Consider the following 26,080-nt stretch of genomic DNA (forward strand, 5'->3'; position numbering starts at 1 on the left):
TGCCTTGTGGCTTATAAACTGTGCCATTTTCAATTCATTTTTGGTTTTCAAAAATCTAAACCCTCATTCAAAATTGAAATACAAGGCATTTCTGCTGAATGTGGCAAAAGCCTGGGCTACAGACCACACGGTGGCGACAGACACACTCTTAGTATGAACGGGGCCATCTACTCCTACCCCACGCAGGCCTCATTTTGACCCCCCTGGGTGACTCTCGGGTGATATGTGGAAACATTCCCTCGCGAAAATTGTGAAGAGTGAACATTTAAAGGGGAAGCAGCCTTCTAGGCAATGCCATGTTTGCACAATTCACAAGAAAAGGAGTAGGACTGCCTACATTTGCAAGTTTTGTGTAATGCCACTTCACAGAGGGGAATGTTTCGAGAAATATCACACCCTCAAGCACTTCTAGAAGCATTGGTAAGCGCTCTCCAAAAATTTTACTCCATAAAATTAATTACGAGATTTTATATTAATTTTTAAAGTGAACAGTGCACAAGTTAGGGTAGTAGGTATAAAAATTCCGGTCCGCAGGGTGATTTAAATATTTAAATTGCTGGTCCGCAAAGTGTTAATGCTAAATTCAATATAGTGTATTCTCCTTACACTAACTCTTATTCTTCAATGTAATACTATCCAACTTGGGCTAGCATTAACACTGTTATACAGTGGGAAATGTTTACCATATCTGGGGGTTAACACATGCAGCAGAAGTAATTAGTCACTCTTAGTTCCATTCCTCAAAAGCTTTTATGATCCAAATATTATACTTTTTTATATAATACATACATACTTACATACAGTTCATAAATTTTATTTAATGCATATTATATAATTTTAATTATTTTAAGTACTAAATGTTTGTTTAATGTTTATTTTATTGTGTTTCCACTGGCTGTATATAACACTTGTATTTTAGGCCACAGATGAAATAATTTTACAGCACCGAAGTTGGGGCCAAGATAATTATATAAAGCTGTTTAGATTAATATGTAAAATTAAACTAAGTTCAAAATATACAACACAATAATTTCACTCATTTAGTTTATATGATGTGAAGAAACTTGGTCTCTCACCCAGATTGTAGGAATACAGATTAAGCATACTGAGAAGGATATTTGGAGATATGAGAAAAGGAGTCCATAAGGGCAGAGAAAAAGGCAATGGAGGAACTTATTAATTTGTACTCTTCACTGTTTTCTGCTGGACTGATCAAATCGTGAATGGGATGGACAGGTCATGCAGAATGCACGTGGGAAACAAGAAATTTGAATATACAGAGTGGGGTGCAGAAACTTCCTTTTTGTGAAGATGCATTGTGAAGGGAGGGGAGGTCACAGAAAAGTGGGGATAGGCTTGGCGAACGCAGTACTCGCGGAAGTTTCTGTCTAATACCCCTCTGTAGGAAACATGAGGTGGACGAGTGAGCAGCGTGCATTTGCTGTCAAAGCCTATTTTTCGAACAAGCATTCCTATGTGGCGGTGCAGGGTGTGTTCCATACTCACTTCGGAATTAAGCCCAGAGATCCGGTTTCCGACTGGAAATCGACTGTCTTGTGGGTACAGAACTTTAGGACAACTGGGAGTGTAGTGAAAAAATCATCAGGACAACAACGGACCGTTACGACACCAGAAAATGTGGAGGCAGTTTGACAGTCGATTATGAGATCTCCAAGATGCTCCGCTCGCAAACATGCAGTCGCCCTAGACATATGCAATCGTTCAATGTGCCGAATTCTTCACGAACACCTTAATTTCCATCCCTATAAGATGGTTGTTGTGCAAGAATTGTCACAATGTGATTTCCAGAACCAAATCACGGCATGCGAAACGTTATTGGAAACTTTACCCCCTGACGCACTGGTTTTCTTTAGCGATGAGGCATATTTTCACGTATCCGGATATGGCAACAAGCAGAATATGCACTATTGGAGTGGTAACAATCCCAGAGAGCTCCATGAGAGGCCACTTCAAAGTGATAAGGTGACAGTATGGTGTGCGCTGTAGAGAGTTGGGGTTATTGGCTCTTATTTTTTTGAAGAAGACCATCATGCAGTTACTGTCGATCCACAGCGGTATGTGGACATGATTAAAAACTTTTCGAACCAGCTCTTGAAGAAATGCATCTAGGAAATGTCTGGTTCCAACAGGATGGTGCCACGGCCCACACAGCCCAAGCTTTGATGACAGTTTTGAGGGCAAAGTTCCCGGACGGCTCATCTCGCTTTGAGGTGACATCCCGTGGGCAGCGCACTCACCTGATCTAACACCCTGTGATATTTTATGGGGATACCTCAAGGCAGAGGTTTTTAAACATCGCCCCACAAACCTTCTTCTGCTGAAGAATGTTATTCGGCAGGACATAGCCCAAATTCCAGTGCACATGTTGGAGTGTGCAGAGGGGAACTTCAGAAAATGGTTGCATCAGAGCATAGAGAACAGTGGCCACCACCTTCAAGATATTTTGTTTAAAACTATATGATTTAAAACTTTAAAGTATGTTCTTTCATTAGCTAAACATAAATTTTGTCTATCATCAATAATTTTTCTTTTATTTGCCTTCAAAAAAAGGAAGTTTCTGCGCCCCAATCTGTATAATTTTAGCTGGAAAACATGAAGATTAGAGACCATTTAGGTAACCTAGAAATAGGTAGGATAATATTAAAATAGCTCTAGAGAAACAGGGTGTAAGGGCATCGACTGGATTCATCTGGTTCAAGGTAAGGTCTATTGGCAGACTCTTCTGTACATGGTAATAACCATTCTGGTTCTATAAAGGAGGGAAATTTTCTGACCAAATGAGTGGATAGTAGCTTTACACAACAGAATACATTACTTGTTCCTCATTAACTTAAAATTAATCCTGATGTCAACAAATTCATGTGACTGTCAAATGCTGTGACAGGCCACTGGCTGAAATACTACCATTACAGAAAACGAGATAGTGCAAAATCTGATTATTTTGTCACATGGTTCCAAGATGTAACTAAATTCAAGTTAACTATTAAGAAAATATTTCATTAAGTACCTAGAAATAAAGCTTTCTAATAATGTAATAATAATTATATTGGTCAGTTCCTAGAATTGTGCAGAAGTGTATGGGCATGCCCATCACTACAAAATTCCACTTGATTAAACAAGTTGATAATGGTTTTTCATGGTGGAGGCAATCGCAAGTCCATCAAATGAAATCGTACTAAAGGTACATCTTTGAAGAGCAATAACAGGCAAATCATACTGTACTGTAGTTAGCTAGAAAGTAAATCACAGAACTGACAACAGAAGTCAAGAGTGTTTCCATATTAAGGTTTTAGCTGTGTGTAAAGAAAGACAAGACACCAATAACTCAACAACTAGCAAGAAAGGGAAAAGAGAAAAGAATATCCTCAGACAATGAGACAGTTCTCTTAAAACATCTGTCCATTCTAAAATATGTAAGTTTTTATGTAAAAGAAATGCCTACTTAGACAAGGTCTGTGAACAGTAATCCCAATTTTCCACTCTTAAAAAAGAACAGTGCTCTGGTAACTTTTACAAGATACAGAGTTCAAGTTTCAGAAGACAAAGATGTTGACTGTTATCGCTAATAGAGGAAATATTATTTTATGGAGAAGGCATTACTTAAAATTAGTGTATCAATGCAGAAAACAAAATAGAAAGTTCTACTACTTTGATAAAATATGGGGAAACAAGTGCCATGTTATGAACAAAGTTTTGGTTGATTCAACCCCCCCCCCCAAAAATAAAAACATTTCTATTGGGAATCTCTACCAGAATAAAAAAATATCTAGGGTAGAGATAACAGACTAATTACTCTTCAAGTTGGCAGTAATGGGGACACATGATAGCATAGTTGGTTGAGGCATTACGCTACAAGCCAGAAGGTTGCGGATTTTATTCCCGATGTCACTGGATTTTACAATTGAAAATAATCCTTTCAGCCGTACTATGGACCTGGGGTGTGCTCAGCTTCTAACAGAAATGAGTACCAGTAATTTTCCTGGGGGGTAAAGGGCGGGCGGTGCGAAAGGCTCACAATATTACCGCCCTCTGTCAGCCAACTGTCTAGGAAATGTGGGAGCCTTGACATCTCACAACCCTATGGGCCTTCGCGTCCTGTTACAGGGATAATGTTATATCTCAGAAGTGAACTGCTAGATGGTGTGCACACGAGTGATGAGCTTGGGACGAGAGAGAACAAAAGGCTGATGTGTGTGCACGTGAGCAGTTTCAATTATTCATAATATCTAATGGTAGAAGTAACAAATAGAACTCAAGAATGTGAAACAGGTGTCATTTTCTATTAGTATTTCAATGGTAAGATACAACAGATAGCCTTACCTTTTTTTCTTTTTACTGGCAGTAATGATATATTTGTGGAAGACTGCCCCCATATGTCATGAAATGAACCCTACAGAGCTGATGTGGAGCCAACTGAAAGGATACTGTGGCTAGACATAAAAAATTTCAAACATCAAGAGGAATGCCAACTACCAACCAGGAGAGGTAACTGCTAAGAAGCGGCTAGATGCTAGTCATCCCGTAACCCATGAAGAGCAAAGGATGTGGGAAATTTGATGCCCTTACTGATAACGTAGTGGACCAACTTGTTATAAACAATGAAGGTGACAAAACTTCCAGTGATGTGTTTAATTCAGCCTCTGACATAAATGCACTACCTGATGGTGACTACCTGTCCTTTAAGTCCAGTATATGAGATTTGCTGCCTTTATAGCAAAAAAGGCTTAATATGAAGTCTACTGTATGGTACTGGGCAGAGTTTCACAATGTGAGATAAGTGCACAAAAAGTATGCCCGTCACAGCAATTTCAGGCAGAAAGGTATTCATCCCCATATCTGCATCAGGATTAATGTTACAGTAAAGCTAAACCATTAACGCTAGAACCTCTTTAAATTGATTGACACAGCCTGGTCTTCCTGCAGATTCTTCAAACTAAACTTTATATTCTCAAAGCAGTGACTATGAGAACTACTGGATGTGGCACCATACTGCATGGCGGACATTTACCAACCTTTTGGAGGAACCTGCTGTCTCCATTTTCAGAATAAATGTACACTGAAGGTGGAGGCAGCATATCCCTCGTAATTCTGGTAAATATATACCATCCTACATGGCATCACATCCAAGAAAATAATAAACTTCACCATCAGACTTACTGTACAGTCTGTTTTACCAAACATAAGTTCTGCAACAACTGTTTTAAAACAATATAAAAAATAAGTACTTCTATAAATACTATACTGTGATGACTATTACAGATTCTGACACGTTACAATAATGACCGCTAGATGCTGCACCACATCTTAAATTTATGATTGCAAGTATTTAAGAGAAGACAAGTCACAACGAGAGATTCTGAATGCAGATGAAAACATGCTGAGGGCCTTATATTTCTTATAAGAGTAGCTGTTAAAGCTTTCCTTTCTGGCCCAAGCCAACTTGGGACACTTCTTCTCCTTAACATTATGAGTACAGAACACTCAATCACAGGCCAGCAATTTAACCAGATCCACTTCTTCCACCGGAGGAATGATAACCTTAAACCAACGCTGTATGGCTAGTTGTTCCTTGCTATTACAGTGCATAGACTGTGACTGATCTTCCCTGCAATATCACATTGTTCCCAAACAATAGCACTTGTGTTTGGGTACAAAGAAGTGCTATGCCACAGCAGCCGACAGGTGTGGTTTCACAGCCCATCTTGAAACTGGCTTAGTCACTTGGCTCACGAACAGCCAATTCTGAAAAAAACGAAACACTTGTTATGTTCATTAGTTTAATGTTATTTTGTATTATCTTAATGCATATTCATGTCACGTAAACAAACTGAACTGAGGGCTGAAATATGCTGACCTATTCTGGTGATGACAGCTATTTTTGGAGGTGTGCAACATGACTGGATGAAAGCAAAATATTTATTTAACCCTTACCAAATCACAAAAATACACTAAAATTCTTAATCTTGTCCATTTTTAGCCAAAACTTCAAATTTTGGGGGACTTTTTCTTTTAGTCATAGCAGCACGCACAGCAAGAAGCCATCTCCTGTCATTTAGGATCACTATAAGGAATTATAATAAGAGGAATGTAAATGAATGGAAGATTATGGAATATACACTGAGAGGCAGGAAGGCACTTATGGCAAATGCACAACATACTGTGTATGAAAAAAGCAGGAGCAACGGACAACACACACCTACACTAGAGACAATTCTGAAGCATTCATTACTAAATCCAAATTAATTTTACAATTGTACTGAGTAGGCAAAATAAAATGTGACACTGATGGGTTAACCAAGTACAGAACAAAATTATACCTTATTTCCTCATATGCCAAATGCATGCTTTTATTTACAAAGAAAAATAACCTAAAACTGATGTATGCAGCTTATTAGTGACAAGACTGGCAATGGTACATGGTTCATCTGTGAGGAAAAAAAGGAAAGAGCACAAATTGTGAACCTACTTTTAAGTGTCATGTGTTATCTGGGGCACATTCCTGGATAGTTGCTCGACACATTGGACATTCTGCCAGTTGCATCACACAGGAGGAACAAAAACCTTTGTGACCACAAGGCACCAGTCGCACAGACGCCCTCTTATCAAAGCACAGAGTACATGAGTCCTCGCGAACACTAAGCTTCCGTAATTGTTCTAGGTGGATGTGCCTGCCAGGAAACAGAAGAGAAATAACTAAAACTCATTCTGAGAAGAAAGCCGTCTTCTGGGATGTGGCGCCGTGTAGAAATTGTGTTAACTGACGTTTCAGAGCAATGTATCTACACAGCGTCACATCCCAGAAGATGGCTTTCTTCATAGTCACCGCCATGAAAACCTGAAATCTTACATAAAACTAATTCTGATTCATGAACAAATCATAAATAAATTAAATATTTTGATAAATAAAGATCTTAAAACAATGTATATTAGTACAATTAAAACATTTGGATCCAGAGGTTATAAAGTGTCAGATCAGATATATTTAGCTGATTATGAATGATGAATCAGGAAGGATGTCAGAGAGGACGTGGTCATAATCTATTTAAGGTACTATCCCAACCTTTGTGTGTGGAGATACTGAAGAAAACCACGAAGAGCCTAAAATCGGGATAGCCAGCCTCTGGTCTAAGACCTGACTCCACAATCTTCCAAATACAGGGTAGGGCACAGAAACTTCCTTTTTGTGAAGACGCATTGTGAAGGGATGGGAGGTCGCAGAAAAGTGGGGATAGGCTCGGCGAACGCAGCAGTCGCGGGAGTTTCTGTCTAATACCCCTCTGTAGGAAACATGAGGTGGATGAGTGAGCAGTGTGCATTTGCTGTCAAAGCCTATTTTTTGAACAACCATTCCTACGTGGCAATGCAGCGTGTATTCTGTACTCACTTAAGAATTAAGCCCAGAGGTCCGGTTCCCGACTGGAAATTGATTGTTTTGTGGGTAGAGAACTTTAGGACAACCTGGAGTGTGGTGAAAAAATCATTAGGATGACAACGGACCGTTACAACACCAGAAAATGTGGAGGCAGTTCGACAGTCGATTTTGAGATCTCCAAGATGCTCCACTCGCAAACATGCAGTTGCCCTAGACATATCCAATCGTTCAGTGCGCCGAATTCTACACGAACATCTTAATTTCCATCCCTATAAGATGGTTGTTGTGTAAGAATTGTCACCACGTGATTTCCAAAACTGAATAACGGCGTGCGAAACGTTATTGGAAACTTTACCCCCTGACGCACTGTTTTCTTTAGCGATGAGGCACATTTTCACGTATCCAGATATGGCAACAAGCAGAATATGCGCTATTGGAGTGGTAACAATCCCAGAGAGCTCCATGAGAGGCCACTTCACAGTGATAAGGTGACAGTATGGTGTGCGTTGTCCAGAGTTGTAGTTATTGGCCCTTATTTTTTTGAAGAAGACAATCATGCAGTTACTGTCGATCCACAGCGGTATGTGGACATGATTAAAAACTTTTTCGAACCAGCTCTTGAAGAAATGCATCTAGGAAATGTCTGGTTCCAACAGGATGGTGCCACGGCCCACACAGCCCGAGCTTTGATGACAGTTTTGAGGGCAAAGTTCCCGGATGGCTCATCTCGCTTTGAGGTAACATCCTGTGGACGGAGCACTCATCTGATATAATGCCCTGTGATTTTTTTATGGGGATACCTGTTCTCAGTGTTTGACCCATCAACAAGAAGCTTTAACCTATCCTTAAACTGAATCAGAACCTTCCTAGGACTAGCCCTCATCCCAACAAGAACATGGCTAATCCCCTCCTGATACCTACTATTGTGAAACACGCTATTAACAAAGCTACACAACGAGTTCAAAACCCTCCTAGGAGAGTTGGGGTTATTGGCCCTCATTTCTTTGAAGAAGACAATCATGCAGTTACTGTCGATCCACAGCGGTATGTGGACATGATTAAAAACTTTTTCGAACCTGCTCTTGAAGAAACGCATCTAGGAAATATCTGGTTCAAACAGGATGGTGCCACGGCCCACATAGCCCGAGCTTCGATGACAGTTTTGAGGGCAAAGTTCCCGGATGGCTCATCTCGCTTTGAGGTGACATCCCGTGGGAAGCGCACTCATCTGATGTAACACCCTTTGATTTTTTTTATGGGGATACCTCAAGGCAGAGGTTTTTAAACATCGCCCCCCCAAACCTGCTTCAGCTGAAGAATGTTATTTGGCAGGAAGTAGCCCAAATTCCAGTGCACATGTTGGAACATGCAGAGGGGAACTTCAGAAAACGGTTGCATCAGTGCATAGAGAACGGTGGCCACCACCTTCAAGATATTTTGTTTAAAACTACATGATTTAGAATTTTAATGTATGTTTCTTCATTAGCTAAACATAAATTTTGTCTATCAGCAATAATTTTTCTTTTATTTGTCTTCAAAAAAAGGAAGTTTGTGTGCCCCACCCTGTACAAGGAAAACATGAGTACTCACTATTCAACCACAACGCTCAATAGTAACGGATGGATACAAAGCCAATTCAGTTACAATGGTTATCCACAACTGTCAACGTATCAAAGTATTCAAAACTTAAAAACTAAACCTAAACTAACTTCACCTATAACTTAATGGTTATACAGCCATGACTTCGATTCTTGAATGAGGTCATGACAGATCCACCTCACCTTACAAAAAGTTTACACATTATGCCCTGGTCATCAGAGCTTACTCATGAAAACTGGTTGCAACTTGTGAAGATGAGTTGGCAGTAAGGTGGGAGGAGCTTCATACTGTGTACCCTATTGCACAGAAGCAGAAATATTTATATACGATATATATATCAAGATTATAAAAGCACATGGTGTACAATTAACAGGAGCATTTCAGAAAATTAATTATATAGGAACATAATTTAACCTCCAATGAGTTCGTCTTTTACATCAAACAAACATTCAATCCACAGACACTACTGTTGTGCGACATTTGCTCAAACTGGCAAAATGTCAAAACTCCATACAGAGTGAATAAACATTCAGCATTAAAGTTTCAGTATTCACTATTACAGTAAATAATTAACAAAACTTAAATACATATAAAGTATTTAATATATGCTTTGAAGTTGTATTGTAATAGAGAAATACGTTAAAAAAAAAAAGATTTTAATTCACTTTAACTTAATATAGGCTTTCTTTTTTAATTAAATTTGATTGTGCTAAGGGGATCATGGTTGAATTTTAAATAGCAAGTTCAGGGTGCTGAGGAGAATATTTGGACTATAACTTATAATCTTTGCCCAGTTGTCATTCCATGTGAAGTCATCCAGAGAGGTCGGTCTCCAGTTTTAAGAAAAAATTCATATTTTGTACTTATTACTACATATTTTCACACTTCAAAAATATTTAAAAAAAATCGTAATCCGCTCGGTTCTCCCAGTACAGCTGTTCTTATAATGCGAAAAAACGCGTTTTTGGCTCAAATGGAGGTTTGCATTATCTTCTGTATCTCGATAACTGTTGAAGCTAGAGACTCCAATAAGAAACCAATTTATTCCTCATGATATGAACTGCAAATCATGTCATTATAAGTTTTTACTCAACTCACTTCTTCTAGGTGTAATTAAGCCTGAAACGTACCTATTGATTTTGGGAAAAACGCTATTTTTGACCTTCAGAAACCAATGGGAAGGGGAAAGTATCAGATCTGTGGTTTCTATCCTTTGTTGTTACGTACATGAGGAATATAATCACGTAGTTTTGAATCCCGTACCTATTTTCCAAAATTATCCAGGAGCTTCCAAACTTTGCTCTGGGCCTGAAATCGGCCATTTATAGCATCTCATATCTCCGGTGGGGAAGCTCCGAGAATTTTGAAACTCATGGCAAATAATGTCCTATTCTAGAGTAACACGGTGTTAAAATTATAATTTGATATTTAACTAATAGGGAAGTCTTTATAATGCGAAAAAACGCGTTTTTGGCTTAAATGGAGGTTTGCGTTATCTCCCACATCTCGATCACTATTGCAGCTAGAGACTCCAATAGGAAACCAATTTGTTCCTTATGATATAAAAACGGCTGTACCGGGAGAACTGAGCGGACTACAATTTTTTTAAAAATATCTTTGAAGTGTGAAAATATGTAGAAATAAGTGTATAAAATATGAATTTTTTAAAAAAGGTGAGCGACCTCTCTGGATGACTTCACACGGAATGACCCCAAGTATAATTAGAATGATCAAGTCAAGGAGGATGACATGGACAGGGCATGCAGCACACATGAGGGAGAAAAGGAATTCATATAGAAAGCCAAAAGGAAGTGACCACTAGGATGTAGGCGGGTGGTTAATATTAAAAAGGATCTTACAGAGGTAGGACGGGGTGGTATGGACTGGATCGAGCTGGTTCCAAATAGGGACCAATGGCGACTCTTGTGAACATGGTAATGAACCTTCAGGTTCCATAAAATGTTGTGAATTCCTGGAATGGACGATTGACTGGTGGCTTCTCAAGAAGGGTTAAACTCCATGGAGTTAAGTTTAGAATGCACTCATAAGATCCCTTTTGTTTAATTATCTGTAATACTGAGAGACATGTTGAGAGTGTAGTGCACATAAAATGTGTTTTTCACTTTTCTCTACATCTTTTGTTTAAGCCGCCTGCAACCAAACAAACAAACTCCATGGCTTTAGACCGCAAGTGAATTATACTGCCCAAGCAATCGCCGCTTGTCGGAAATGTTAGAGTCAACTTTAGTGGACAGAGGGTGTTGTGTGGTGAGCGCAATGAATCCTTATGGCTGCTAAATTTTGGTTTTCTAGACTGGATTAAGCCACCTTCTCTCTGATAAATATTTTGCTAGCTATGATCAAGATACATTCAGAAACACAGGTAAGTCTTTACATAAAATGGCTTCGTAATTTTTACTTTCCCTCCGATAATGAAATCAAGTAGGATGAAGTTGGCTGAGTAACTAGCATGAATGCAAGAAAAACAAAACTTTCACACAAGTCTTGTCAGTAAGAAGACATTTCAAAACAGAAGCAGCATACTTGGGAAGATAATATTAAAAGGGACCTTAGTAAAACAGCTTGTGAACTGGCTCAAAAACTGTACAATGATTATTGATTATGAAAAGCACAGTGATAAACTTTCCATAGGAGGAAATTTCTTGATCGGATACATAACTAAGAAATACTCAAGGAAGGCCTCTACCATGGAGTTCATCAACTGGTTATGCTCTTGTGAAATTCCAATTTTTGAGCTTTACAAAATTTCTCCTGTTTGACAGATGATAAGTTTATTGTAACTTAATGGATTACCGTGGCAACACAACTTTATCTTCTGGACTTAGAACGGCATGATCATTAAAATTCTGGAACTTCTTATCGCGGGGGGGAAAACGAAATGGCTCACTACCAAAGTTGAAGCGGCACTGTTGAAAGGACATGAAACTTGCTGCTGCAAAGAAACCAGACCTGAAACAAACAGATGGAGGATCTGACCATTATAGGTTTTATTATGTACAGACATGGGGAAGAAATATAAACTGACACCACTGTACATTTATTATGGATTTCATAACCTCTTTATTAAGTCTTACCATAACTCAGTAACCATTCTGCATAAATACTGTGAAATGAATTCAAATACTTCTGTGTTGAATCATACGTGTGTGGCTGCAGAACCAAGGGACTTGCCTCTATCAGACAAATTAGTGAAAAATTAAAGCATCAAGAAATCATTTAATTTACTAACATATCTCATTACAAAACAGGATAAAACAGACAACTTGACCAGTAACCTTGAGAATGATATTGTCACGTATTGGGTGTATAACGCGACAAATAACTTTGATATAGCGAATTTTATTTCGCATTCGCACTTACAATCACTCAAATTAGAGATTCGCGATTACTGCTACCTGCAGTATCACAAATACTACACTGCAAATGCCAGAGTACAACTGGCTAACTCGGAACTCTCTTGGAACTAACTCGTAAGTAGCTGCCTTGAGAACTGTTGATAACACACTCGCTTGACTACTACTGAACTGGCGATGTCCACATTTCAACTAACTCACAGCCGCTGTGCAGTTCCCTTATATAGCCGCAGTGCTTGCCTGTTGCGTAATGAGTGCCATGTCATCCTGTTACGTCACCGCGCGTTGCACGTTACGTTACCGTGCGGAGGGGGGGAGGGGAGCGCTGACTCACCCGCCGCGTCACTGCTGGTGGGGGGGTTCTCCTTTGCGCAACATGTCACAATATTTTATACAACCTGCAGCACTAAGACTAGCAGTAAAGCAGTTAAACATTCACTTCAAACTGAATACGAAAGCAGTTCTTACCGGGCCGTTTTGAAGATACGTGTGCAGGGACACAGGGGAGAACCATTAATGTAGAATATCACCTCCAGTTTATTTAGGTCTAGCAGACATCCTAATACATCTCCAGGATGCCAGCACTGTCGACTCTGAGCTTCATTATGTGCGTTGTGCCAAATGAGACGGCGACAACCATCATAAGCTAGTGAAAATTCATCGTCTCCTATTCCATAGCCTTCCTGTAGTAATGGAAATTATTACTTGTCATGTGCAGATAAAGGTAAAATTACCCTTTTGCCCAAGCAGAGGAAAGAGAGGGTATCAGATGGTAAAACTCCAGTCAGCTTCACACTCCAGCTGCAATACCTCAAGCATACAAGGCCCAAGCTCTATTAATATCAACCTCAGTGTCTTAAGTTTTATGAAGCTGTGAAACTATTGAGATTTCAAAATGATACTTCTCTTTACCCTCTACCTCATTTAATTTCTTGAGACTGAACCTCTCCATACAAAATCTGAGTGTTGTTTGTTTACTCACTGCCAGTCTCTCCCTAACTTTTGCCACCACGAGACAGTGGTCAGTATCACAATCTGCTGCCCTGAACAATCAGGCATCAAGTATACTTGAGTGCCGTCAGCTATCAAAATATTGCCAATTTGGTTGTGCATCTTTCCATCAGGAGATGTCCAAGTAAATTTATGAATGTTACGATGTGGGGCAAGGTTTACTACTCTAACTCCATTATCAATACTAATTTTGTATAAACTCTAATATGAAACTCTACATGCTTCCAAACATTTGTGTGTGTGGAACAACAAGAATAACATTCTCTGGGGAAATACAGAAGAAAATACTTCTAATTTTAAAAATTAGATGTCATATCAAATCTATACTTACATAGCAATGTTGCACTTTTTAAAGTAAGTAAATAAAACTATGTGAGATGTGACACCATATAGACTGGCAGATATTTACTAAATGTTTATATCCCATTGGCACTCCTGGGCTCTTTATAGGGCCGTCTATGCAACTTTCCTGGTTTCCTGTCCCTCCTGGCACAGATAAGGCACCAGGCTCCACTCTAGTCTCAGAGTCCCTTCTGACATGCATGCGCGCGTGAGCACGCACACACACAGAAGCTCACCAACCTACACACTCTGACTCTGAAGATGGAGACAGCATGTACCTCCAAAACGCTGGCAACATCACTCAGATCCACATGGTATAATAACCCAAGAACAGAATCAACAAAATGGTATCTCTGTAAACAATATGCTACACAGGAAGGTTTACGTGATAGAAAAAGATTGCTCACATGGTTCAGAAATGTGCTTTCCTTAGTTGCCCAGCCTATCTGCATTACACCAGGTGTGATTACTACTGTCTCATAGTACCACACACCAGAGTTCACTTGGAATGTGCATCGGACGCTCTCGAAGGAATAAGCATCGCACCTTGCCTAAAACATAGTCAAATCAGGTAAGAAAAACAGATGGTCCTGTTGACAGAGTGCACTGTTCAAGAATGAGAGCCTCAAATGGAAGTTATAAAACAATCTGCTAAAATTGACTCGTGTACACAGCCACAGAATATGAAAGTACTCTGCGTGCTTGATTCACCAATTTCTTCCAGGTAATTTTACGCTTATAACATCTTTAATATGAATCCAAATCCCTGTAATATTCCTTTTATCATGGAAACAGGAAAAGGGGTGGAGCTGTGGCTGTGGTAGAGTACATTCCTCATTAGCCACGCTAGTAAACAGAAGGAAAGATGTATGAATTATAACAGAGCATGGATAATCCAAGGTACTGCTCAATACAGAAATTTGGAAAACTTGAACACTTTAAACACGATAACACTGGAGAAAAACGTGTTTTTCTCCATGATGTTTGCCCAATATATATTTTGCTGGCAAATATTTAGCAAGATACAAGTAGTAACACACGTAGGTCTTCAGGTAAAATGGTTGTCAAAATTGTCTGATCTGAACAAAAACTGAGATGGCTGGACTATTCGTCATAAAATTCCCTGGTATCAAATTTAGTGGAAATCCATTTGGTGGTTCTCAACCTATTCCATACAGACACACAGACAAAAGGAACTTCGTGGAAGCTCTGGCTGGGTTGTAAACATACCTAAAAAGGGCTCATGGCCTAGCCAGAAACTGGATAATCTGCATATGGGTAACTGCAAATATAGTGTAGTATAAACATAATTCCTGGTAGCCTCTAAACAACAAATGAATATCATGTTACATTAGACATGCAAAAATCAGAAGGAATATGTTTGAAAAATATGTTATGTTCTAATAGCTTCTCATTCGTTTGTAGCCCAACAGGGGAGGCAGCTGAACCACACTAATCTTGTGAACTTACCTCTAACCCATTTGGAGATATTTTCAGGTATTCACTGACATCCTTCGTGTTAAGCATGACATTTATTCCAGAAGTATCAACACATTCATAAGAAAACTTGCGACCTTCAACTAGAACTGAAAAGAGAAATCATTAATTAAAAAGAAAGAAACTGATATATGATTTGGAACGGCTGACTTTTTGGACTTTGTCCATCTTCTGGTATTCCAGAAAACTAGAAAACATCATGTTCTAAAGAATACAAGACAATGAACAAACTCCAAAAACTCAGAAATTCCAGAAATGTCATACACCATGATCAGAACCCTTTAGAATCTACACGATGTATGTTCCTAACCATACCAATAATTACCTCATAATTTCCAATAATAGTATAAGAAGTCTGTAAAAGCATACAGTGTAAACTTAACAGGTGCATACACAGTGTGTCCAGGATCCATTAGGACTCATTTTTTTAAATTTTGCCCTGCAATGCCATCTGTTGGCGAGTTGTGGCGTTAAGATTCTTGAAGTTTCAGCTGTGGCTCTCTATAATTTCAAAGCGCAAGCATCGCTGCATCATGTGTTCTGACCTTGAATGTAACAGTACTGTTCTGACACTCATCGGAAAATGGCAGTTGAACAGAGAACCAACATCAAATTTTGTTTGAAGTTAGGCAAAACAGCGGACATTGAAGATGCTCCACGTGCATCAAAGCTGAGAACAAGGAGCACTGAAGAAAATGTGAAAAAAGTGACCGAAATCCTTGTCAGACAGATGTGTTTCTGCAAGACTCATCGAGGAGCATTTGGGAATACCAAAAAGTACTGTGCATCACATTTTGACTGAGGGTTTGGGCAAATGGAAGGTCTGTGCACGGTTTGTACCGCACGCGCTGTCAAGCGATGAAAAACATGCCAGAGTGGAACACTGCAAAGACATGTTATGGTCGGCCCAAATAGATACAAAATTTACAAAATCAATTGTTACTGGTGATGAGACATGGTGTTTTCAATATGAGCCTCTCACAAAGTGGCAGAGTGCAGTGTGGTTGAGCTCAAAGAAGCCGAAACCAAAGAAAGTGAGCATGAAAAAGAGTTGAGTAAGGACACTGCTAACCTTTTTCTTCAATTCCAAAGGAATCATTCATAAGGAATTTCTGCCAGAAGGTCAAACAGCGAACTCTGATTATCATCTCAGAGTCCTCAATCGTCTGTGGGCAAGAATTCTTTGAATTCGACCAGAATATCGAGAGCAAGGTTCCTGGTCACTCCTCCACCCCACAAATCGAAGATCGTGTGTGATTTTTTGGCCAGAAAAGGGATCACAGTCCTTGATCATCCTCCATATTCGCCAAATTTGGCTCCAGCAGATTTCTGTTTGTTCCCAAAAGTTAAGTTGGCAATGAAAGGAGACCATCACGACACCATCCAGGACATCTAAAGGGAATCTACCGCAGTTTTAAATATGATTCCACAAAAGGAGTACAGTGAGTGTTTTCGAAAACTTTTCAATTGATTCCAGCTATGTATTGATTCAGGAGATTATTTTGAATAAACAGGGTGAAATTTTGAAAATAATTCACGTCTTGTATTTTTAATGAACATAGTCCTAACAGAACCTGGACACACTGTGTATACCAGACGGAAACTACAAATGACATGCCAACATTCATGTTCAAGCTCAGATGTGTGATCTAATGAAGAGTTACTCATATAAGCTTAAAATGGTACACATATTCTTAAATAAAATATTTTGATTATTGTGACATGATGCGTGGAGCCAGAGGAGACGTCCTATGCTAGGCAACAGCTCGGTAAACAAGTTTCCATGCCAACGGATACGCAAGCAACAAGAGAGGAATTGTTCGGAATGATGTTTTCTGTTTGGTTCATTCAAAGTGGTTATAAAAATTGGGAGCTAGTGCACTGGAGTTCAGGTAACAGTTGGGCTGTGAACAGAAGACTTCACATGTACTGTAGTACTGTGATATATGGAGTGTGTAATTCAGTGAGACTGTTGCAGTTCCTGTGTTAAAATCTGTTGCCAAAAAATGGATCATGGAGACTAACAGGCTTGGGGACACTTGTGTTAACAGTGAACTGTAAAGTGTTGAAACAGTGACAGTGTTAATAGTTGTTTGTGGAACAACCTGTAAGTGGTCAATACAGCAAATAATCCAAAACCCTGTCTACAGTCACACCCTTAAATCATGACAATATATTTATATAAACACATGCCTATAAATTCAGCTGGGAGCAAGCTCCTTTAATTACTATTCAGAATAAGAGATTTTGATAACCTCATACAAAAACAAAAAAACAAACTCCATGGAGCAAGCGAACTATACCGACTGACTGAGCGACCGCTGCTTGTCGGCGAAGTTAGTGTCAACTTTAGCGGATAGAGGGTGTCGCATTGTCAGCACAATGAATACCCATGGCCGTTAATTTTGGTTTTCTAGACTGGAGCTGCTAGTTCCATGAAATAGCTCCTCAATTATCCTCACGAGGCTGAGTGGACCCTGTTCCAGACCTACTTCTCAGAAAAAATCTGGTAGTGACAGGAATCGAACCTGGACCTCTGGATCTGTAGCCAGGAACTCTGACCACTAGATCACAGACAGTCTTAGTAACCTCATACATGCATCAAAAACCATTTTTGATTGTATGACAATCTTTGCATGTGTGGAGAGCTGTACTGGGTATAATACATATCTTTTTTGTTTTTCTCTCCAACTTCTGTTTGAAACATATTTTGCTTAAAAAATCAAGTTATGCTTAAGATACATGCAGAAATGGATTTTCCTCCCCTTGCTGCCATCGCGCCTTATTAAATACACATATTACAGCATATATAATGTAGCGTGTACACCAGCTACTGGGTAAAAACCTAAAACAAACAACGAAACAACATTTGCTACTAGGAAACAGATTCTTAATAAGCAAATATACAACAAAAACTGCTGAGTAACAGTTTCTCAAACATGTTCCCATGGAAACAACTGAACAGCAACAGAGGAATGGTGTTTTCTGTGCAGTCTGTGCCAAGATGTTATAACACAGTCATTTGTAAGGACAGTATTCAGTTGTATGGGAGTCTGCGAAGCGAAGACTTGGTCAATGCAGTTGAAGAATCTCCACTGTTAAGATCTGTTACTGGGGAACACCTAGTGAAGACACTGCAGGATGGAAAAGACTTAGCATGTGCAGTAGTGAGTTGTAAAGTGTAGAAAGCAGCAATGGCACTATAATTAAGTGTAGTCATGAGTCATCTGTTAAAGTGGTCAATAAATCCAATCTCCAATCCAAAACCCTGTCGAAAGTCACACATACAAATAACAATAATTTTAGCTACAAAAAGCAATGTTACATAACCAAGAACAAAATATCACATATTGTGAAGTCAGTCACTCTAATTTATATTAAGAATGATGATTCAGGAAATCTTAGCTGAACTGGCATTTCATATCGCACATAACAAATGACTTAACTAGAAGTGTGGAACTGAGGAAAGTCTTGCCAAAAATTTGCCATACTGGTTACAATGCTGTCCAATATTGTTAAGACCATATTTTAATATTCAATTAACAGCCTATGCCCTTCATATCTTTCTTATAATTAATTTTTTATAAAATATGCACTATGCACTGTGGAAAAGTTATTCACAAAAGAAACAATTACAGAACATAAAACTTACACAAATTATCGAGGCACCATTGTGCACAGAAGCCCACCTGCCGCTTGACATAATGCTCTGAGTCCACCCATTTCTCCAAACACATGAGGGGATTTGTTGGTTCCGCCTCCAAACGCTTCTTAATTGTTACTTTGTTCTCACCTGTGTTGAGGAAACATTAAGTATACTGCCTCAGCTATGATATGAAACAAACTCAATACCAGAGTTCAGTGGTTAGTACTCTTGCCTTGCAGCCAGGAAATACTCTGTTCAAATCCCTGGAGACCAAAGATCTCAACTGACGTTTTTGTGGTTTCTCTCAACCCATACGGGGAAAATGCCTCAAATTAAGCTATGACCACTTTAATATAAAAAATAAAATTTCAGTTGACACTTGGGATTATAAAGACAATATGAAACAGCAACAACAAGACAGAAAATTGACTATAAGTAATATCAATTTGATTGAAGCCTATATCAACTGTCAGAATAAAATACATTAATCATTAGGGAAAAATTATATCCATATGACATGAGAATGCAACATGACAAAAAGCTGAAAGACACAGGTCAAATTAATAACAACTGGTGATCCAATAGGCATCATAACAATGAAGACAGTGGCATATGTAGCAGGACAGAATTTCAAAGAGTGCACAAAGTCACTGAAACACAGGTCTATTTATCTGCAACTTCTGCAGACAACAGCAGACACAATTCTCAGAGTGAAATTGCACTAATATGTTTTTATGAAAAACAGGCGTTTCAAACAAGCTGTTCAAACAAAATATTACCCTTGAATTCTTGTGCAATGTCTATGTTCTGTGTTGAAGTAACTTTCTGCAGATTTACTAATTACACTTATGACTGACCATTTACACGGTGAAGATCACTGCCTACCGGGATGTGACACCACAGTCTGGTAGACAATCAACAATACTTTAAAAAAATATGATGCCTCCATCTTCTACCCTGTAGATGGATGCGACACTACCTTCTGACATGTCGATAAACGTCTACCAGACCACACAGCGTCACAACTGACATGACAGTTATCTTCTTAATCACCGCCATGAGAACCTCAACCTCACATTTGCACTTTTTTTTTCTGTTGTGTACAAAATTGTTTAGATTTAAAAGGCTTTTATAAACATTCTGCAGTCAGTTGGCACTGAGCTCAATATTGATAAGTTACTGAATATACTGACTGAGGTTCTCCATGATTTTCTTCACTCCTTTCAGGCGGGGACAGTGCCTTGAAATACAATGCATCTTTTCCTTCCAAACATTTAACTACAATTCATGATCATCTTCCAAGCTTACTCAATGTTACATGACCCCTGCAGTTAACACAGCATCATTAAATAACATAAGAATCAGTCATAATCTTACTGAATCCACATCAGATATACTTACTTGTCTGTGCGAATTTTTCTAATGCAATCACAGAAAACAGGATCACAGATGGGTTGTTATCTGTATTCTGGAAGCAACAAGAAAAACGTTGTTATGTTTTTGTAAGGAGTTAAGGTCATGTAAATGTAAAGAAATCAGAACATAGACCGTTTCAAAATCAATAATATGAGGAAAGACACAGCAGTATTACAGCCCCTTAACTATTTCCTTGCCAAGCCAGTTAGGCAGATCCTGTTAGACACGCAACAACCCAATCTGATTAACGCTTACATGCCTATTTTCTGTTGTGTGTAATGTTATCGACCTATAAGACAGGGATTTGTATTTTTACTTTCACTAAGAACTGGTTATATATTCACATATGAAAAAACACACAAGAAAATAAAATGTTTTTCAACAGTTTCTAGGAAAATATGACTTCTGGTAAATGTGCCATATCTCAAACTCAGTTATCCATATACCACAGGCCATTAACCCTTTTTCTCCTAATACACTGCAGAAAGCTAAGTGTAAACATTTCTGTCAACAGAAAGCATTGGTAAACAAAACAAATATCTGGGAAACGGTCCATTACTTTGAATCTTTCCTAAGATGGCGTTTTGGACACTGGATGCTTCTATCATCAGGTGTAAGGGAGGATGGTTTTGTATTCAGTTGGCCCACCAGGAAGAGTCAACCGCCATCACTGATCTCCAGTACAGGACTCAAGATAACTGATAATGTTCAAAATAAGTCACATTTACTGGACCACACAGAAGTCAGTATGTCTGTTCATATTCAAATGACAGCATATTGTCACACTCGGCCCATAAAAAGACCTCCCAAAGGTGTCTCCACCTTGTGGTGGTGGTGGGGCTTGCGTGACTCTGTGACCTGGAGAGCTATGCCGGAAGTAGCTTAACTACCAGTAGGGTCACTCATTCTGGAAAGGTCAAAGGGTAGAGTCCAAACTAAGAGTGATACCCTGGTCCTCCAGGTTGGGGGTTCGTCATGAGGCTAACAACCTCATCCTGTAAAAAGAACTTTGTTCATAAACCTAATAACCAGCCTTGGGTCATCATGCATGGATCCACTCCTATGGCAGCACGCACTGATTGTGGAGACTGGTTGTAGAGTAGGCCAAGGCTCACCCAGAGCTGTAGCACTGAGTGGTAGGTACATCACCCATAAAAAGAAAGAGACTGTTGTTTCTTAAATCATAGGTACTTCATGAATAATTTGTAGATGTGCACAACACACACGATTGAGAGGAAACACTACTGTGAGATAATAACCCATTGAGGACAAGTGTTGCGTTAGTGCATTCTGCCCAAGAATTTGATGTAAGCCTGCCATTGCAACATAAGATCATGAAGCATGCAAAGTATCCTCAGACCAGCAAACAGCCTCACTTGTGAAAGGTGTCATAATAAAAATGAGACAGCCTCAAACATACTATATTACCACGAGGTTCTAGTAAATTTCAGAGACTTAATTTCATCTGAAGCATAGGACTGCTAGAGGGTTAACTTAGGATGGAGACAAACAAAAGATCAAAGCCAGTCATGGTGTAAGGGTCTGTATGGCTCAACCCATTAAGTTAAAACATCTGGATTCTATATCAGTTTTAATATTATATTTGAGTTATGTTAACTAACTCCATGCATCAGGTTTATGTAAATTTTAAATTCTGATTTATATTAATTAAATCCCTGGAATACAGTTCTTCTTGAGAAGCTGACAGTTCCTCAATCAGTCAATAAATACTGTGCCTTTTATGGAACCCATAGATCTACTGCCATGGTTACAAGGGCACACCACTGAGTAAATTCTCTGCTTTTAAGAGGGTCCATACTTTTCTATGCAGCATGCAGACTCAGGAAAAATTCACTAGACTCCATGGCCTGTAGCCTGCAAGCAAACTACACCAACTGAGCAACCACCACTTGTCAGTGAAGTTAGTGCCAACTTCTGTCGATAGAGGGTGTCACGTGGTCGGTGCAACAGATCCCCACGGCCATTAATATAGGTTTTATAAATTCACTAAGTTATCATTATGGTCATGCCATAGCTCAAGTTGTTAGTCGCTGGCTTCCCACCGCAGCAGCCCAGGTTCGATCCTGGGTCTGGTCAAGTGGGATCTGTGGTGGACAAAGTGGCGCCGGGGCAGGTTTCCTCCGAGTACTTCGGTTTCCCTTGTCAATCTTCATTCCACCAACTGCTCCACAGTCACCCTCACCTACCATCCGGGGCTGGTACAATAGGCCAGAAGTGGCTGCAGTACAAGGGACTTAGTCCCACCCCACTAGCAATAAAAAAAAGTTATCATTAATGATAATTGAGACGACAACTCTTCACAACTTAGAAAAGAGACCAAACTTCTGCGACTCTGTGACAGACATTACTGGACACATTTGTTGCAGGGAACTGAAATATAAAGTGTAATAATGAAAGGTAAGATTAGCAGTCACCAATCATTTTCTCTTACTTTACATTTCCTTCCTCTTTTATTCCTTAAATGCATTAATTTTAGCTCAAACTTGTACAGTCATCCTGAACAGTGTATATATCTGATTCCCAAAATGTTCATGACCTCTTTACTTTGGAATTTAGCTCACACTTTTACAAAATTCACACTCAGATACTGGTAAAATACTTTTCTTTTTAAATTGTGGCCAGGAGCAACAAACAGGATGAACAATCAATCACTAACTTAGCAGCAAAATGATACTACTTTTCACTGCTAACGTACTACAGAGCAGCCATATTTTACAAGCCATGCCTAGGGTGCAAAATAAATTACAAGATTTGTGATGAGATAATTAAGTGTCCCTTGTGTAAGAATGGCAATGCTGTTTGGTCCAGCTAGCTTTTCTGCTATGCAGCCAAGCACCACACAGATGTTACGCTGTTGAGTTGGTTTTGACTTTCCTTTCACTGAGCTCTGGGCTGACAAATTGAAGATACTTGAGAGCCTCAGAACAGATTCCTGAAACAGAGAACAAGAGTAATAAACTCGGAATTATTGGGTTTTTGGACTTTGCCCATTATCCAGTATTCTAAAAATCAAGGAACACATTTCGAAAACTGGTCTGTTTCTGTCAAGTGAGGGGGTTGATGACACCTATGTTGGGTCCCTTAGAAAGAGCTAACTCTACACCTATATAAATACCTCAGGTATTTATACAGCTGTAGTTATACCGACACAGGTTGTCCGGTGACTGAGGTTAGCTGTTTCTAAGGGACCCAACAGAGAGTCTCTCAAGGCCTCGCCATAGCTCAAGCAGTTAATCGCTGGCTTCCCACTGCGGCAGCCCGGGTTCGATCCTGGGTCTGGTCAAATGGGATTTGTCACTGGGGCGGGTTTTCTCTGAGTACTACGGTTTCCCTTGCCAATCTTCATTCCACCATATTCTCCATCACCATAATCACCCGGGGCAGGCTAGAATAGGCCAATCAGTGGCCGCCATGCCGAGTGCACCCAGTTCGACTCCACCCCCCCCCACCTCCTCACCTGAGGAGAGAAACAGATCCAGTTTCCAGATCGTTGTTTTTTCTAGTTTCTAGAATATCAGACAATAGACAAAGTTTGAAAACCCAGTAATTCTGAGTGTTATACACTATCGTCAGAACCCTTCAGAATTTAAGAGTATTAAGCACAGAGCAGTTAGACACACACCGTAAACACAAATTTAAATCATAAAAACACTTCTGTGTTTAACCTATATGGTATGTTTACAGGGCTATTCATTCATTCATTCATTTACATTCCATGGATCCTTACATGGCTGGAAGACCAGTGGATATAGAAATAGTCAAAGACAACAGGACAAATCCCATCAATTATATAAATATAAATTAATTATATTTAATCCATAACAATTACACATATTATCCATGACAAATCACAATGAGTAAATCATTAAAAACAGAACATAATAATATGACACAAGACTACAACAATTAAACACAAAAATGTACTACTAGGCATCCAGTGAATAAATGACCAAGATCGTTAATGGGCTCACTTTAGTTGGCAGAGGGCAGTCATCAAGCAGTAAAGTGATCACAGCTGGACCAAGTGGATCATTCATTGGAATAACTTTCACCATAGAGCTCACCACCTGAATCCAACCATCTTCCTTATCAGCAATAACATGTAACTGCAACATGGCAGGTGGGGGCTCCTGCTCACTGAAACACAGAAAAACATATGTCCACAAACTTAGCAAGAAAAATGACAGATTGAATAAGACGAACAAAACTTAATAATTTCAATTTCAAACAACTGCTGGAATTTGAAAACAAAGTGGTCGAGAACATATCTGGATGATGAATGAATGGATGGCTGGGTGAAATGTTTAAATATGATTAAAATCTATTGGTTATCTGCTGACACATTAAACAAATCAAACTGAAGGTTAATATGAGGACATAATTTGGCTAAACTTGGTAGCTGCATTCTATCTGCATCAGCGAGCCAAAAAGGAAGGACACATCACACAGTACACACAGAAACGACTCCCATAGTGGACGAACCATACTATACACGAGTTTGAATTTAGACATACAGATGAATAATCTTAACAAGTTTTAGTATATACAAATTTTATTATAGTTGACGAATAATGTACTTTCTAAATAATTTTATGAAAGACATAAGATGGCAAACAATGTAATAGCTTAGCATAAATAACGAACCTGAAGATGGCACTATGTTGCCGAAACATGTAGTAAGAAGTGACATATGAAACTGAGTGGACTACAAGATGGCCATTACATATGTATCATGGATGCTAATCATTACACTATGATGTTTCCGGTTTTCTACAGCAAATGCACTCTATCATCATATAATAACACACGTAAGTGAGCCTGTGGTAAGTGGATTGATCACAGTGTGGCAAACAAGCAATTAATCTATCTACACATTCCCAATTCTTGATAGAGACCATGGCACAGTTCACTTTTAGATAGGATTACTACTGTATTCAATTGCTCATACCACCATGAAATCTGCATTGTCCACTATGATGACATCACGTGTTTGTTATTAAATGACGAAAATACAGGATGGAACTCAGATTTTAGTGGTGTTGTAGATATTTTTTACTTCATATTGACTCCATGCACATTCAAATCTTGGGTTAGTCTGTATTTTGCAACCAGTCACCATTTTAGAAATCATTACTAACTCTAATCATATACTTACTTCTCAATTAAAGTTCCTATTATACTCAGAGTATCCAGTATCAGCCGATCAACAGTAGAATACGAAGGCAATTTCTGACATGGACCACTGGATGATGCAGCAACATAACAGTCCAGGCATTCATTCGCTGGCACATGGGCAGAGATAGAATGAACAGTTGTCCCATTATGTGTACCAGTTGTTATATCAGTTTCCGATTGCTGTTCTTTGCAAAGACATGTGCCCATAATAATTACCACGCACTTTCACAGACACAACTCTTGAAAAACTAAGGTAACAAGGTACATACGTTTTAATATCTGCAATCAATTCAGCTACATCCCTTTTCCTCCTTTTCCCCTATGCTTCATAATCAAGTATCGAACGTACACTATATTTTCTTATTTGGACTGTTAAGCATACTACGTTCAGAGATTGTTCTATTTTACTTGCCTCGTCACCTTGCTTCAATACAGACTTGTAAACACACACTTTCAACGCTTCCATCGAACTAAATTATACCACACAATTTGAGAGACATCATACGCCTGCATGAGGTACGCCCTACCCAAATATTAATCGCACAATTCCCTGAACTAAATACATAAATTCCCTCCATAATTTCAGAGAGGGAAATCTGTGCCGAA

General features: G+C 39.1%; 1 protein-coding gene across 1 annotated transcript; it reads right to left on the bottom strand.

Annotated features, from left to right (window-relative positions):
• Positions 1-3,947: 3,947 nt before the first annotated feature.
• Positions 3,948-26,080, bottom strand: LOC111867190 (RING finger and SPRY domain-containing protein 1). Its single transcript, XM_033752587.1, has 12 exons — positions 25,887-26,080; positions 25,455-25,654; positions 24,271-24,436; positions 23,046-23,231; positions 20,264-20,330; positions 18,869-19,009; positions 15,190-15,305; positions 14,127-14,270; positions 12,835-13,049; positions 11,807-11,962; positions 6,488-6,689; positions 3,948-5,763 (listed from the first exon to the last, which is right to left on the bottom strand). Exons 1-11 carry the CDS (start codon positions 25,938-25,940, stop codon positions 6,497-6,499), a joined length of 1,638 nt encoding a protein of 545 aa, XP_033608478.1. The 5' UTR covers positions 25,941-26,080; the 3' UTR covers positions 3,948-5,763; positions 6,488-6,496.

The sequence above is a fragment of the Cryptotermes secundus genome, unplaced genomic scaffold, assembly GCF_002891405.2.
Source record: "Cryptotermes secundus unplaced genomic scaffold, Csec_1.0 scaffold518, whole genome shotgun sequence".
NCBI classification, from domain to species: Eukaryota; Metazoa; Arthropoda; class Insecta; order Blattodea; family Kalotermitidae; genus Cryptotermes; species Cryptotermes secundus.